The sequence below is a fragment of the Schistocerca nitens genome, chromosome 9 (assembly GCF_023898315.1).
Source record: "Schistocerca nitens isolate TAMUIC-IGC-003100 chromosome 9, iqSchNite1.1, whole genome shotgun sequence".
Taxonomy (NCBI): Eukaryota; Metazoa; Arthropoda; class Insecta; order Orthoptera; family Acrididae; genus Schistocerca; species Schistocerca nitens.
The window spans coordinates 396508153-396525032 of NC_064622.1; the positions used below are offsets into that span (position 1 = coordinate 396508153).

General features: G+C 46.1%; 1 protein-coding gene across 1 annotated transcript in view; it reads left to right on the forward strand.

The window, feature by feature from the left end:
• The window catches only part of LOC126204267 (cell division control protein 42 homolog), a 334388-nt gene extending 320496 nt beyond the window's left edge, over positions 1 to 13892 (forward strand). Inside the window, exon 3 of the mRNA XM_049938656.1 lies at positions 13467 to 13892. Within this exon, the coding sequence (XP_049794613.1) occupies positions 13467 to 13892 (426 nt within the window). The remainder of the gene's footprint in view (positions 1 to 13466) is intronic.
• The last annotated feature ends 2988 nt before the right edge of the window (positions 13893 to 16880 follow it).

Sequence of the window (16880 nt, forward strand, 5' to 3'; positions counted from 1 at the left end):
CACTAGTCGACCTACGTTCCGCCTATGATACAGTACGTCACCGTACACTATTGCATAAAATCTACGAGACCCTGAAAGACTACCACCTAGTCAAGATAATCGAATCCCTGCTCCAAAATAGACAGTTCTTCGTAATGCTTGAGGGGAAAAAGAGTCGATGGCGGAATCAGAAAAATGGGCTCGCCCACGGGAGCGTGTTGGCGCCAATCCAGTTCAACATATATACAAATGACCAACCAACTCCAGATAAAACCAAAACTTTTGTATATGCAGACGACCTGGCAATAACAGTTCAAGGCAACAGGTTTGAAGCCATCGAGGAAAAACTAGAAACCGCCCTTTCTATAATGTCAACCTACTACAAAAAGAATTCTCGAAAACCCAACCCCTCCAAAACTCAAGTGAGTGCATTCCATCTGAACTCGAGGCAGGCAAAGTACAGGCTCAATGTTACCTGGGATGGGACATTACTAGAACACACAGATACTCCCACCTACCTTGGCGTCGTGCTGGACAGAACATTGACATACAAATATCACTGCGAAAAAACACGCAAAAAAGTAGAAGCACGAAATTCCCTAATAAGAAAGCTGTCCAACAGCAAATGGGGTGCCAAACCTACCGTGGTCAGAACTTCAGCCCAAGCTTTGTGTTTCCCAACTGCCGAATATGCCTGCCCGGTATGGTGCAGATCCGCCCACGCAAAAAAGGTAGATATTAGCTTGAATGAAACATGCAGGATAGTGACAGGCTGCATGAAACCTACCCCCATAGAAAATCTTTACAGGGCCGCAGGTTTCACAAACCCTGACTCACGTAGTAAAGCCCATGAACATACCGAGAGGCTAAAACAAACCTTTGATGCTCGTCACTCAATATTTGGCCTAGAGTGTGGCCCCAGCAGACTCAAATCCAGACGCCGTTTCGTAAGTTGCGCCTTAGATGAGCCCCCCATCTACTATCCACTAAGAGAGGACCCACCAAGTGGCGTTTCTGGTGATTGGAAAACCTGGAGAATGCTTAACCGCATCAGAACTGGGGTGGCTCCTGTGAAATCTAATCTGATCAAATGGGGTTTGTTGGACGAAAATGACGACAAATCCGACTGCGGCACTCGACAGGACATGGAACATCTCCTGCAATGCCCAGCCTGCCCGCACAGATGCACCCTCGACGATCTATGGCTGGCTAAAGAAGAAGCATTGGACATTGCCCAATATTGGGCAAACAAATTGTAGTTTCCGGACACGAAAAAGTAAAGTAAGTCTGATCACGGTATCGCTCTACTCCACTGTACTGTTACAGGACTTTGTCAGTAGTGTTCGACTGCGGGTGATTGACTAGGAAACATCTCTTCTGGATATCAGTGCGACGTTGTCCATATAATGTGGAAAAACATGACATTGGTTACTTCATTATAAAGTGTACGGATTACATCCTGTGCTGGACACTGAACTTCTCGAAACTCAGTTACCAGTTCCATTCTTGTGAACATAAATTTCCCCGGATACAAGGATCTGTCAATTTCCCCTTCTGCTTATTCTACTACTTCTTCTGTGGTTCTGCAGTTCGTTATGAACCTTGACCTCTTTAAGGGGAGCCGGAGGTGGTCAAATCTAAAAAATTACGATTTTTTTTCTACCGAAAATTAATTGGAACATTTCTCTTTAATGTAAACTTTGAATTATTGTTCTACTCGCCCTAGAAGTGGAGTTATTACCATTTTCCCTTACGCCTGCAGAGGAAATGAGCGGCCGCTGAATGCATCTAACACCCTCTCGTGACTTCCTGGCGAAATGCTTGGGATTTTCTCGGCCTGTTACGCATACAGCGCCTTATGTTACGCATACAGCGAGTGTGCAAGGGTTGGCTACATTGTTTTCTGTGGCAAAGGTAGCGCTAAGAGGGATTTGGTAGTGGCATTAGATGGTTCCTGGAAAAAGAGGGGTCATAAATCCCTGAATGGGGTTGTAACTGCTACTTGTGGTGATAGTGCAAAAGTGATAGATGTTGCAATATTATCAAAACATTGTAGGTGCAAAAATAAAATCAAAGGAGAGCACAGTGGAACCTGTGATGCAAATTTTAGTGGATCAAGTGAAGCAAATGAAGTGGATGGAGTGAAACAAATTTTTGAACGTTCAGTTCCCAGATACAACGTTAGGTACAAATACTGCCTTGGGGGTGGTGACTCCAAAGGTTTCAAGACTATAGAGGAACAGAAACCATATGGAAATGAATTTGTAGTTGAAAATTTGGAATGCATTGGGCATGTGCAAAAGTGTATGGGTGCACGGCTTCGAAGGCTCAAACAAACTTTGGGTTCAAGTAAGCTCAGTGATGGAAAGACAATAGGAGGGAGAGGCAGGCTTACTGATGAGGTGATTGAACGTCTACAGAGATACTATGGGTATGCTATAAGGCAAAATACTAGTAATGTTAGTGACATGCGAAAAGCAGTGTGGGCATTGTTCCTTCATACTGCCTCTTCCAATGAATACCCTCAACACAGCCTGTGCCCAAAAGATTCCTGGTGCAAATATAATGCAAAAAAGGACTATGATCACAAACATGGTTTGCCAGCAGCTGTGATAAATGCAATAAAACCAATTTTTCATGACTTAGCACAGCCAGAATTGTTACACAAATGTCTACACGGAAAGACGCAGAATCCTAATGACAGCGTAAACAATTTGATTTGGAAAGTGATTCCTAAAAGGGTGTCTGTAAGCATAAAAACACTGCACTTTGGCAGTTATGATGCAATAGCAACCTACAACCAAGGGAACAGTGTGAAGTGTGAAGTTCTGAAGGCATTAGGATTTACAGCTGGGGTGAACACTGTACGAGCACTAAGAAATATTGACAGAGAAAGGATAAGAGGAGCAGAAAGAAGAGAAAGTCATATGAAGTATGATGGAACAACAGGCCAGAAAAGAAGACAGAAGAGGAAGCTTTTGGAGGATGAAGAAGAAGACCCTAATAATCCATTCTATAGTGCAGGAATGTATTGAGAAACTTTGATAGCCATTTCCCGTAAATTAGAATTTTTCGAATATAAGGAACATTTTCTCAAAATCCACTCAAGCTAGAGAGATGAAATTTTTATACAGCACTCCTAGTGGTCAAACTGACATTGTAACACAGCCATTTGGCAGTATGTTCAGTAGTTTCATTTCAGTTTAATTATAAAGCAATTATTTGTAAAACAAATTTGGGTCATTAATAAAAAAAATAATTGGAAGGAAACTAAAAAAGATACCCCAAAATCCCTCTGTCATAACAGCAATACTAAACCACTCTAAATGTAAAAAAAAAAAAAAATTCAAATTTTTCTATTTGGTAGTTTATTCATAAATGTTCCTCAAACTTAGTGATTTTAACATGGGCAGCATAGGCACCTCCGGCTCCCCTTAACAATCCACCACCAGTCATCGCGATCCAACGTTCGGCGTTCGCATCCCCTTCAGCCCGTTTTCTGCCAGTCCTCCACGACTCCATCTGTCCATCTGGTTCTCAGTCGACCCCGTCCTTGTGACCCCTTGGATTTCTTTCTAATGTCATTTTGCCATTTATGTGTCACTTATCCATGACACGTGCGTAAGTTGTATTAACTCTTTCGCAACGGTGATCTTTGCATACGTGCCGCCCGTGCGGTGAACTGCTGTAGCAGCTCCGCCTCGCGTCATATTTCTCCACTGCGCTCGGCTCGTATGGAAGTTTGACTGAGAGCTGGGATCTTCAGGCTGGGGCAGGATGAGGTTACGATTATGGACGGGTCGTAATCAGTTACTCTCGGTTGGACGACAAAATCGTAAACTTTATTTAAAGAAATTAAAGTTTTAAAAGAGTCTAAAAAAAAGCACAATTGACTGTATGACGGCTGAAGGCCTTATCACAGGAAAATAATTCCACAATTGTGGGGGCGAAGGTCACCAACAATAATTTCAAACAACAAACGGCTGAAGGTCTGAATTAGAAGTCAGAAGGACAATTCCAAACAGCACATATTCTACATCTACATCTACATTTATACTCCGCAAGCCACCCAACGGTGTTTGGCGGAGGGTACTTTACGTGCCACTGTCATTACCTCCCTTTCCTGTTCCAGTCGCGTATGGTTCGCGGGAAGAACGACTGTCTGAGAGCCTCCGTGCGCGCTCTAATCTCTCTAATTTTACATTCGTGATCTCCTCGGGAGGTATAAGTAGGGGGAAGCAATATATTCGATACCTCATCCAGAAACGCACCCTCTCGAAACCTGGCGAGCAAGCTACACCGCGATGCAGAGCGCCTCTCTTGCAGAGTCTGCCACTTGAGTTTATTAAACATCTCCGTAACGCTATCACGGTTACCAAATAACCCTGTGACGAAACGCGCCGCTCTTCTTTGGATCTTCTCTATCTCCTCCGTCAACCCGATCTGGTACGGATCCCACACTGATGAGCAATACTCAAGTATAGGTCGAACGAGTGTTTTGTAAGCCACCTCCTTTGTTGATGGACTACATTTTCTAAGCACTTCCCCAATGAATCTCAACCTGGTACCTGCCTTACCAACAATTAATTTTATATGATCATTCCACTTCAAATCGTTCCGCACGCATACTCCCAGATATTTTACAGAAGTAACTGCTACCAGTGTTTGTTCCGCTATCATATAATCATACAATAAAGGATCCCTCTTTCTATGTATTCGCAGTACATTACATTTGTCTATGTTAAGGGTGAGTTGCCACTCCCTGCACCAAGTGCCTATCCGCTGCAGATCTTCCTGCATTTCGCTACAATTTTCTAATGCTGCAACTTCTCTGTATACTACAGCATCATCCCCGAAAAGCCGCATGGAACTTCCGACACTATCTACTAGGTCATTTATATATATTGTGAAAAGCAATGGTCCCATAACACTCCCCTGTGGCACGCCAGAGGTTACTTTAACGTCTGTAGACGTCTCTCCATTGATAACAACATGCTGTGTTCTGTTTGATAAAAACTCTTCAATCCAGCCACACTTTGTTTATCAGGCGACAGTGCGGAACTGTATCGAACGCCTGCCGGAAGTCAAGAAAAATAGCATTAAGATAAATACTTCGTTTTAAAATAACTGTAACACGGCTGAAGGCCTTATTATGAAAGAAGTGAAACTACTGCTTGGATGAAGGCCACACACAACTTCAAATAACAAACGGCTGAAGGCCTGAATTAGAAGTCAGAAGAACAATTCCGAATAGCACACATTTCAACAAATACCTTGCTTTTAAAACAAGTTTACTGTAAAAACTTACTGTAACAGAGCTGCAGGCCTTATCACGAAAGAAGTGAAATTATTGCTCGGCTGAAGGTCACACCAACAATAATTAGAAAATTACAAATATGCTTAGAACAAACAAATGACACAATCTAGGGAATAAGGACAAGCGGTTCTCAGCAAGTGTTCCAAGGGTCGGCCTGAAAAGGTAACTCAAACATAAGGTATGGTGAGACAGGCAGCCAAGAGTTGTACTCACGAAACAGGATGGCAACTCAGACTAGAGGCAGCTTAAGCGCCAACCGACCGACTAACCAATCCGCCTAACGTCGGATCACCGGTACAACGAAGAGACTGTCAGCACAACGTCTTCAGAAAACCTCGCGCTGCAGGGACCTGCTCGCTGCTGCACCCCAACTGAACTAACGTCCGTTCGACACCACCTCACCAAATCCAGTAGGCCGACAGCATTAAAATAACTGCTCATTAAAAACCACCAGATACACATGGATCCGGGAAAACAATTCTGCCAAAAATTCATAATACTAAAACCAGTCACTGTGAAACAACACGGATGAATTACAAGTCGGCACAAACACAGAGAAGCCAGAAGCGGTCGGAAGACCAAATGCACGTCGTCCGCTGCGGCGACCGACCGAACGACCAACCAACGGCTGTATCGACTCAAATCAGGCACCGGAAAGATGCCAGTATAGATCATGGACTCACAAATTATCGCCATAAGGGCACTTCGACGGGCGCACACACACACAGACACACACACAAGTGAAAATTGCACTACACGAATATCACGGTCCATTCAATTAAAACTCGCTGAATCCGGTCCTTGACGTGGTCGTGTACTCTCGCGTCCACATGCTTCCGTCGGACAGTGCGTGTGTGTCGCCAGCGGTCGGGTGAGTACTGGTTGTCCGGGCCATACTGCTGCTCCGTCCCAACTCCCTTCGCTCGACGCACGACGACCCGGAAGTACTAGAGGTCGCTCCAAAGATGGTACCACAGTACGCGCTATGGATAAGCGCTGACAAGGCGAGCAAACGTAGTGGCGCCAGTGAACACACTAAGAAAACGAGACGCCACTATCGCTATTACAAGATGATAAGCTATGAACGGCATCAACGCGAGCCGCACACGGCTCATTGACCTATGAACCATCGAGCAAAGTCTGTAGTTAACAACAGAGTCACTAGATGACATTTGCATTCAGTTTCAAACCGCTCGTTTCGTCTGAGTTGCACTGCTTTTTTCCCGCCTTGCTTCTAACCTGAAATGACGTGTTGTTAACCTCAGTTAATTTCTACTAGAAATGGTGTGACAGATAAGCGATATATTCTGGAGGAAGGTCTTTCTCTCATACTAGGTAGTGGCTTTGAAGATGAAGGCGAATCATCGTCCGAATCTGACGATGAACATGAAACACCTGTAGTAGCTGCTTTTATATCAGGTACACGTGCTACTTCAACTGTTCCATTGTCATCCCCAGACTTGGACTTGTGCACAGACACAAACAATATCAAAAACATGTGTGATTTGTATACATATTTTCCCGAATAAATATATACACTCATGCTCATAAATTAAGGATAATTGCAGAATGTGGTGCGACACAACGTGGCACTAGACAAAACTGGCGCTAATGTATAGGCACATAGGGAACACACACGACACAGAGCTGTAAGTCCACGGTATTGGTGATAAGTTGAGAAAACCGTCCCGAAACACATGTGCTACAAAACACCACTGTTTCACCGACATCAATATGGGATATGATCACCATGCACACGTACTCAGGCCGCACAACGGGTTGGCATACTCTGCATCAGGTGGTCGAGCAGCTGTTGGGGTATAGCCTCCCATTCTTCGACCAGAGCCTGTCGGAGCTCCTGAAGTGTGGTAGAGGTTTGAACACGTGCAGCGATACGTCGACCGAGAGCATCCCAGACGTGCTCAATGGGGTTTAGGTCTGGAGAACAGGCAGGCCACTCCATTCGCGTGATATCATCTGTTTCAAGGTACTCCTCCACGATGGAAGCTCAATGGGGCCGTGCGTTATCATCCATCAGGAGGAATGTGGGACCAACTGCACCCCTGAAACGGCGGACATACTGGTGAAAAATGACGTCCCGATACACCTGCTCTGTTACAGTTCCTCTGTTAAAGACATGCAGGGGTGTACGTGCACCAATCATAATCCCACCTCACGCCATCAAACCACAAGCTCCATAGAGGTCCCTTTCAAGGACATTAAGGGTTGGTATCTGGTTCCTAGTTCACGCCAGATGAAAACCCGGCTAGAATCACTGCTCAGACTATACCTGGACTCGTCCGCGAACATAACCTGGGACCACTCTTCAAATGGTTCAAATGGCTCTCAGCACTATGGGACTCAACTGCTGTGGTCATAAGTCCCCTAGAACTTAGAACTACTTAAACCTAACTAACCTAAGGACAGCACAACACACCCAGCCATCACGAGGCAGAGAAAATCCCTGACCCCGCCGGGAATCGAACCCGGGAACCCGGGCGTGGGAAGCGAGAACGCTACCGCACGACCACGAGATGCGGGCTAGGGACCACTGTTCCAATGACCATGTACTGTGTTCTTGACACCAGGCTTTACGGGCTCTCCTGTGACCAGGGGTCAGTGGAATACACCTTGCAGGTCTCCCGGCGAATAAACCATGTCTGTTCAGTCGTCTGTAGACTGCGTGTCTGGAGACAACTGTTCCAGTGGCTGCGGTAAGGTCCCGAGCAAGGCTAACTGCAGTACTCCGTGACCGTCTGCGGGCACTGATGGTTAGATATCGGTCTTCTTGTGGTGTTGCACGCTGTGGACGTCCCGTACTGTAGCGCCTGGACACGTTTCCTGTCTGCTGGAATCGTTACCATAACCTTGAGATCACACTTTCTGGCACACGGATGGCCCATGCTACGACCTGCTGTGTTTCACCAGCCTCCAGTCGCCCTAGAATTCCACCCCTCATAACGTCATAAAAATGTGTTCTTTAAGCCATTTTGAACACACAGTTACCATTAGCATGTCTGAAAACGTCTGCACACTTACTCGCTGCACCGTACTCTGACATGCACCAGCACACCTCTGCGTATGTGGACTACTGCCAGCGCCACCGTGCGACGACCGCAGGTCAAATGCACCGAATGGTCATACCCCGAGGTAATTTAAACCCGCAAACCGCCCACCAGAGCGTTGTTTCACCATGTATCAGCATTATCCTTAATTTATGAGCATGAGTGTAGTATAAAGTCCAATGACTGGGATAACATTATGAGTGTGAAAGCAGGACAGAGTAGCGACACTGGCAGCGCGAAAAATGCGCCACACGGCCGGGCGGGACTGGCGTTCGTCCACAGCGCACGACGGAACAATCGCGGCGCCGGTGTGAAAGGGTTAATACAGGACAATCCGTCAGTACCTCCGGGTTTTCAGAAGACGACTGCACAACAACGAAAAGATATACAGAAAAATTACATACAGCGGTGGGTAAAGGAACTTCCAAAGCTTTGATCCGTAATATTCATAGCTGCAGAGCACACCACACAGGGGCAGATGTGACAGAATATGTAGACAGTCATCTGCTCTCTGTTCGTGCATCAAATTAGTTCGCACTAGTCGGTAGGCAACGCAATGAGCAGATTTACCAGTTGTCGCTTGGAACAGCACACACAAGCTCTTGCACCAGTGCTGAAGCTGTCATGTCACAAATGGTGCTCATATTGTGCACCTATAATGTGAGTTAAAAACTTGCGGAGATGCTACGTCCATTGATATTGTAACCTCACAACAGAAAAATTCCGAAATCTCCTAACAATATAAATATAATTATCTATATCATTCAAATTCAGTGTAACCTCCCAATAAAAAATTCCGTAACCTACCAATAATACAATGAGACCAATCTCTCAATAAAATTGTTGCTTACTTATAACCTTTCAATAATTAACTGACTGTGAATCCAAACTGGTAAATTTTGGACGTCAGCAGTGCTGCGTCATGGCCCTGAAAGATCATACTGAATAAATTGAAAATTCTTACCTCAATCAAGTCGCCGGATAACGCGTATATATCTCCTCCTATAAGAAATTTTTCTGGCACAGCCCAGTGCAATGCTGGCCGATAGATTTGTCATGTATAAAAAGAAACTACTGATTTTTCTTTACAATAATCTGGATAACCATGGATTGGAGAAATTAGTAAATTCTCTAAATTGAAATGAATGATTGTCAAAAGCTACTTTTTATGAGAAAGATTATTATTAAGAGATTTTTTTTAAAAAAATGGTTCAAATGGCTCTGAGCACTATGGGACTCAACTTCTGAGGTCATTAGTCCCCTAGAACTTAGAACTAGATAAACCTAACTAACCTAAGGACATCACACACATCCGTGGCCGAGGCAGGATTCGAACCTGCGACCGTAGCGCCTAGAACCGCACGGCCACACCGGCCGGTTTTCTTTTTTTTTAACTTTTACATGGGACTTGATATAACAATACTACATATGCGCGAGGCTGCTTTTACCTTATATTACAACGCTCAGGCTCCGCCATCGCTCCCCACGACCGGCCCAGCCAACTCGATACACACGACAGCTAGCAACTGCTTAGTCCTACTACTACATAGTTCCTATGCTGACAACACAGCTGTTTGGTCTGAGATTCTCTTACAGCGCGAGAGCAATCCATCGAAATTACGTCTGCTCGAGTGCGCTAGCAACAAATTCCTTAATCATGGACCTCTTACAATATGTGTCTGTTTTTGTATGTCTAGTACTTTTTTCACAGTCATCTTCTGAAACCATGGAGGTACTTTCGGATAACCATTGCGAGTGTGAAAGCAGGACAGAGCAGCACCGGCGGAAAGCGCGAAACTAACGCCGCATAGCGGGCACGGCCGGGCGACACTGGCGCTCGTCCACAGCGCACGACGCAACAATCGCGGCGCCAGCGTGAAAGGGTTAGTGCAGGACAATTCATCAGTTCCTCCGGGGTTTCAGAAGACGACTGCACAACAACTAAAAGATATACAGAAAAATTACATACAGCGGTGAACAGAGGAACTCCCAAAGCTGTGATCCGTAATATTCACAGCTGCAGAGCACACCACATAGGGGCAGGTGTGACAGAACATGTAGACCAGTGGTTGACAACAGGTGGTCCGCGGACCCCCAGGGGTCCGCGAGCTACGCCACAGGGGCCCTCAAGATACTATTAGAATAAAAACTAGATTAAATATATTTCGTATTATAACAGATTTTTGGTTTTGGCCGCTTCCTGCATGAGCAGAGCTTCAGCGAAAGCTAACTTTTGCGTCTGGTGTCTTCCTAGAGACAACTGACACTAGCACATTCTAGCGCAAAACTAGAATTAGATACACTGCTGGCCACCGTAAATGCAACACCAAGAAAGACAAGAGGTAGCACAACAAGATTTATTTTGTAGATAACATGTTGACCAAGTATCAAATGATTACGTTTACAGACGTCTGTGACATGTGGTTCCTGCCAGAATCAGTAGCCAGAGTAGCCGCCATTGTTGGAGATCACCGCTGCCACACGTCTCGGCATTGAGTCAAAGAGACGTTTGATGTGTTCCTGGGGTACAGCAGCCCAAGCAGCTTCCACACGTTGCCAAAGATCATCTGGTGTGGCAGCTGGGGATGTAATCTGGGTCACTCGTTGAGCAACCATGGACCACATGTTTTCTATCGGCGAAAGATCCGGAGAGCGAGCCGGCCAGGGAAGCAATTCAATCTGGTTATTGACGAAGAATCTTTGGACAATGCATGCCACGTGTGGTCGCGCATTATCCTGTTGAAATATGGCTGTGGCCGAGCCCTGAAGGTAAGGAAGGACAACTGGCTCCAGCACCTCGGATATGTAGCGCCGGCTATTTAAAGTACCGGCAATGCGTACTAGAGGCATGCGAGAGTAATATCCAATACCGCCCCATACCATAATACCCGGTGCAAGACCAGTGTGGCGGTGCATAATGCAGCTGTCCAGCATCCTCTCTCCACGGTGTCTCCACACTCGAATCCGACCATCGTGGTGCTGCAGACAGAAGCGTGCCTCGTCAGTAAAGACAACGTCATTCCATTCTGCCGTCCACATCCGTCTGTCATCACACCATTGGCGACGGAGACGTCTGTGGTTCTGCGTCAATGGTAGACGAAGCAATGGACGTCTTGCGGACAGACCACTCTGCTGTAAACGGCGTCGAATGGTACGCGCAGACACTAGATGATGCGTTACAGACGCAATGTGCTGTGCTATGGTTCGGGATGTCACTGAGCGATCCGTCACTGCCATGCGCACAATTTGCCAATCAGCACGTGCAGTGGTGCACCGAGGTGAATGCGATCGACCACGTCGGTCCGTCGTACCCTCCTGCATCCAACCGTCACATATCCGCATTACAGTTGTTTGGTTTCGTCCAACACGACTAGCGATTTCTCTGTATGATGATCCACAATCTCGGTAAGCCTCTATCCTTCCTCTGTCGAACTCGGATACTTGATCAAAAGATGTTCGCTGTTGTCTACGAGGCACAACTGATCGTCTTGTGAAACAACCACAAGGTAAACACACGTGCCGAACGTACACTCGTCGAAATCGCCAAGCCTTAAATGGCGCTATGAGGTGGCGCCACAGGCGCGCGTGATGTGCGTCTGCGCTGAAATTCTAATCAGTTGCATATCTCATCGCTGCAAACCCATGGTGTAAATTTCACTTGATTCGGATGCTTCCTTCAGGGTGTTGCATTTACGGTGGCCAGCAGTGTAGATGCAAATAGTTCTCCTGTATGCCGTTAGACTACGCGCGCTGCCTCTTTGCAGCTGACAACTGACAGTCACTTTACACAGAAACTCGCATTTTAGACGACAATCGGCCATTGCTAATTTATTTCCAGTGCTTTCACAGACCGTATTGTTTAGATATTCAATATTCTGTATTAAAACAGAAATGTATGTAAAGTGTTGTTTTTTGGGGACGCTCCAGTTCGTGTAGTTAAAAATGGAGCGTTGGTTAAAAAGTGGTCCGTTAAAATGAGGAAGCCGGCCGCGGTGGTCTCGCGGTTCTAGGCGCGCAGTCCGGAGCCGTGCGACTGCTACGGTCGCAGGTTCGAATCCTGCCTCGGGCATGGATGTGTGTGATGTCCTTAGGTTAGTTAGGTTTAAGTAGTTCTAAGTTCTAGGGGACTGATGACCACAGCAGTTGAGTCCCATAGTGCTCAGAGCCATTTGAACCATTTTTTTAAAATGAGGAAGGCCTACAGATGAAGAGGAAGATAATGGATTTGTTATACTAAAGACCCAGATTTGAAGACAAAGATTTTGAGCAATAATCAAAAATTTAACAATAACAATGATGGTTAAATTGAAAAAGTTTTAAGTTCAATATTTTTTCAATAATGAATAAGTCAATGTTTTTTCTAAGTACCAAAAATAGAAAACGTATAAAAAGACTCTTAATTTGGCTTTTTTAGGTACTTGATACTATGATATGACAAGGTACCAATCATGCTCGATGAGGGGGTCCTGCCGGCCGGTGTGGCCGTGCGGTTCAAGGCGCTTCAGTCTGGAACCGAACGCCCGCTACGGTCGCACGTTCGAATCCTGCCTCGGGCATGGATTTGTGTGCTGTCCTTAGGTTAGTTAGGTTTAAGTAGTTCTAAGTTCTAGGGGGCTGATGACCTCAGATGTTAAGTCCCATAGTGCTCAGAGCCATTTTTTGAGGGGGTCCTCGAGAAAATTTTGTTGGGAACCCCTGATGTAGACAAACCATCTGCTCTCAGTTCTTGCATCATATTAGTTCGCACCAGTCGGTAGGCAACGCAATGAGCAGATTTACCAAGCTGGCAGCTGTCGTTTGGATCAGCACGCACATGCTCTTACACCAGTATTGAAGTTGTCACATCACAAATGGTGCTCATATTGAGCACCTATAATGTGAGTTAAAAACTTGGGGAGATGCTATTTCCATTCATATGTGTATGTTTTTGTATGTCTTGTACTTTTTTCAGTCATCAACCACGGAGGTACTTTCGGATAACCCGATATTTGTTGGCCAGTAAATACTGTAACTGCAGAAGTGTTTATTTATTTACTGTACGTCGTAGCGGGTAATACGCCTAGAACACGTGATCACGAGGTGTTTGCTTCGCGCTGTGTGTGCAGGACGCGTTGGACCCGGTGCGCGCGCTGTGCTACCCGGACGCCGACGTCTTCCTGGTGGTGTTCAGCGTGGTGGCGCCGGCGACGCTGCGCTCCGTGGAGCGGCGCTGGGCGCCCGAGGTGCGCCGCTGCTGCCCCGACGTGCCGCTCGTGCTGGTGGGCACGCAGGCCGACCGGCGCCGCGACGCCCGCCTGCTGGCCGAGCTGTCGGCGCGCGGCCAGGCGCCCGTGTCGAGCGCCAGGGCGGCCGAGGCCGTGCGCGCCGTGGGCGCCGCCGTCTACGTCGAGACCTCGGCGCTCACCCAGCGGGACCTCAAGGAGGCCTTCGACCAGGCCATCGTCTGCGCGCTGCGCCGCCGCGGGCTGCTGCGCCCGCCGCCCCCGCGCCGGAAGAAGCCCTCGGGGCTGCTGTGCTGTTGCCGCCGCTAGCTTCCGCCCCCACTTCCGGCGCAGCGACGCTACCGGTCCAATTCCCCATTCTCCGTCGGTTATCCACGGTCGATGCAACACCACGAAGAGTCCTACCACTTCATCTACAGGTGCTGCCAATTACGAACTGGTGATACCACATCGCTACTGTGCTACAGACAGAGGAGGTACTACAGCAGCGCTTCAATCCTACCTGTCCACATCTTCATTCGTCTCCAGTTATCCATTTACCAGGAACTGGCGATCCAACACCGGGACCAGTATTATTCTGCTCGAGGCAAAAGAGGTACTACATGTCCTGGTGCTGTGAAGCCTGCCTCCACCGACTCCCAAAATGGCTCGTTAGTTTCACAATTCAGTCATAGTTTCTCACTGTCTAACTGGTGACGCAACATAGGGACAAATGATACTGCACTAGAGGATGAAGACGTGCTAGGCCCGTCTCCAACAGCGTCGTAACACCACTGCTTTAGTCTGTTCACTAGGAACTGGCGGTGTGGCATTAATATGGTGCACCACTGTGCTGGAGCCATAAGAGGTACCCTACATCGGCTGGGACTGTCAATCCTGCATCTGCTGGCTTTCGAAACAAGTCCATCAGCTCTTATAAACAACAAGTGACATCCAGGCGAGTTCTACTGTCCTAGAGGATGAAGAGATTCTAAGCCTTTCTCCAACACCGTCTTAACATGCCAGTTTCTTCATTCATCTCGACATCCACTTACCAGAAACGAACTGTGCAACATCGAGACGAGTATTAGTGGGCTACGAAGCCTACCTCCACCATCTGTCAAAATCGGTCGTCCATTTTATAACTCACTGTTTAACTCGTGACGTAACATCAAGACTACTGCTGTTGTACAAAACGACGAAAAGACGATTGGCCTGTTTCCACCACTCTCTCAAACTTGACTGTCCACGTCTGTTTTCGTCCGCATATCAGGAACTGGCGATGTACCAGCATGGGCATCACAGTACTCAAGTCGTAAAAGGTGCTCTCCTTCGGCAGACTCTGTCAGTCCTACCTCCGCTGACATTCAAAACTAGAGCTCCTTCACAAAATTCGCTATCATTCACTCACTGTCGAATAACAACTCGTGATACGATATGGAGACAACCACTATGTGCTAGAGGATGAAGAGGTGTAAGGGTTCTCTACGCAAACATCGCTGCCCAGTCCGTCCAATTCTTCATTCACTACCAGTTAACTACTTTCTCTTAGAGGGAAGTTCCAAGATATTCACTACAGTGCTTGAGACAACAGAGGTGCTACATTTCCTGCGGCTGCCCAGCCAGTCTCAAACAGCTCTCAAAATCAGTCTCCATTTGATAAGCCACTACTGCTGTTCAGTACACACAACTGGTGATCTGAGATCAAGACGGAAGCTACTGTGCTACAGAACCAAGAGCTGCTAAGTCTATCTCCAGGAGCATCTCAACCTAGCCCGTCCGTTTGTGCATTCGTCCACTAACCGGAAATTGGCGAAGTACCGCTACGACAGGTCCAAAAGAACGTTGTCAGCAATTGGTGACCCAACATGAATGTGACTCCTACTGTGCTAGTTAGCGAGGAGCTGTTACACCTGTTCCCACCGTCGTCTCAACTCTCGCTGTCCAATTCTTCATTTGCTACCAGTTACCCATTATTCCTTACCATGTACTGACTGTTAAGGCCAAGGCGAGTGATACTATGCATGAACTGGAGGAAGTGCTACCTGCAGGTTCTGACCGTTCTATATCTGACAGCAGTTCAACTTTGACAGTTCAGCACTTGACATTTGGTTATGCGCTCTCCATTTCTGAGAACTAGTGATGTGTCATCAGAAGAAGAAGAAGACCACCTCGTGAGGGGCAATAGTTACTACAGTGCGACGCCTGTTTTAATCACTTAACTGTCACCGGTCAACTAATTCTTCATTCACTGACTTCATCAGTAACTGGCAATGCGACAGCAAGATGAACGTAAACTAGTAAAGAATCACCGCCTGCTGTTATCAAATCACTGTCATCTTATCGAACTTTATTGTATTGGTGACACACGAATGCCTCGAGTTACTCTCTTCCTAACCATTCTTTAGTTTTTTTGTAATGTAAAAGTGTAGATCGGGTTCTATGAATCCTCGTAGACTCGAATGAGATGCGTAATGAATAAGTAAGTAGCGCTGAATATTTAGTATCATTGCTGACAACGAGAGAATCTCTTAGAGAAGAGATGTTCTGCACAGGTAAGTTACTGTTAGTTCGCAGACGTGATGATTTGTGTCCAACCGTCACCAGACAACCATTCCGTTTGCAGTTTCTAACCAGGCGCAGTTGTTACATCTCACAATGGGAAAATCGGTTGCCATCACAGGCATCCCGTTAACAACGTCGCCTCCCCAATGGAAATGTACTCCCAATAATTTTTTTTCAGACTTACAGTGTACAGTTTGATGCCACGTATTCACCACCCACCGTGACAGAATTATCAATAAATTATCTATAGTCTCCTATTGGAGTTTTTAAGAGAGAATTTCTGCAACTCATTACTATTTCTGAGAGCTTATCGTAATTCTTTTCCCTTCGGCGTCAGTCACCCATCAGCATTTGGTAACAGCAACATTACAACACGTTTTATGCATTAGTTGACAGGAATGCATTATTTGATAGGGCTTAAAATTTAAATAAGAATTGATCGCCAAGAATGTTGTATAAATAAAATATTTTCAAATCAAGGATTCAATCTGCAATTCCTGTTTCTTGAAAAAGCCATTACATTTTCTTTTAGAGCTACGATCTACTCCATAACATATTATTATAATTTTCAAATCTTCTTTTAATATTCAAGAGGAACTTGATGGATGCAGAGGATCCATTCGTATGTGTCCGTCATAGTTGGATTCAATAATGGCCAAAATTTTTCCTTACTGGAGAGCTAAAATTAAAACATATTCCAGTTGTCGGAGTGACAAATTTCCTTGTACGAATTATTTCAGATTATTCATGTCA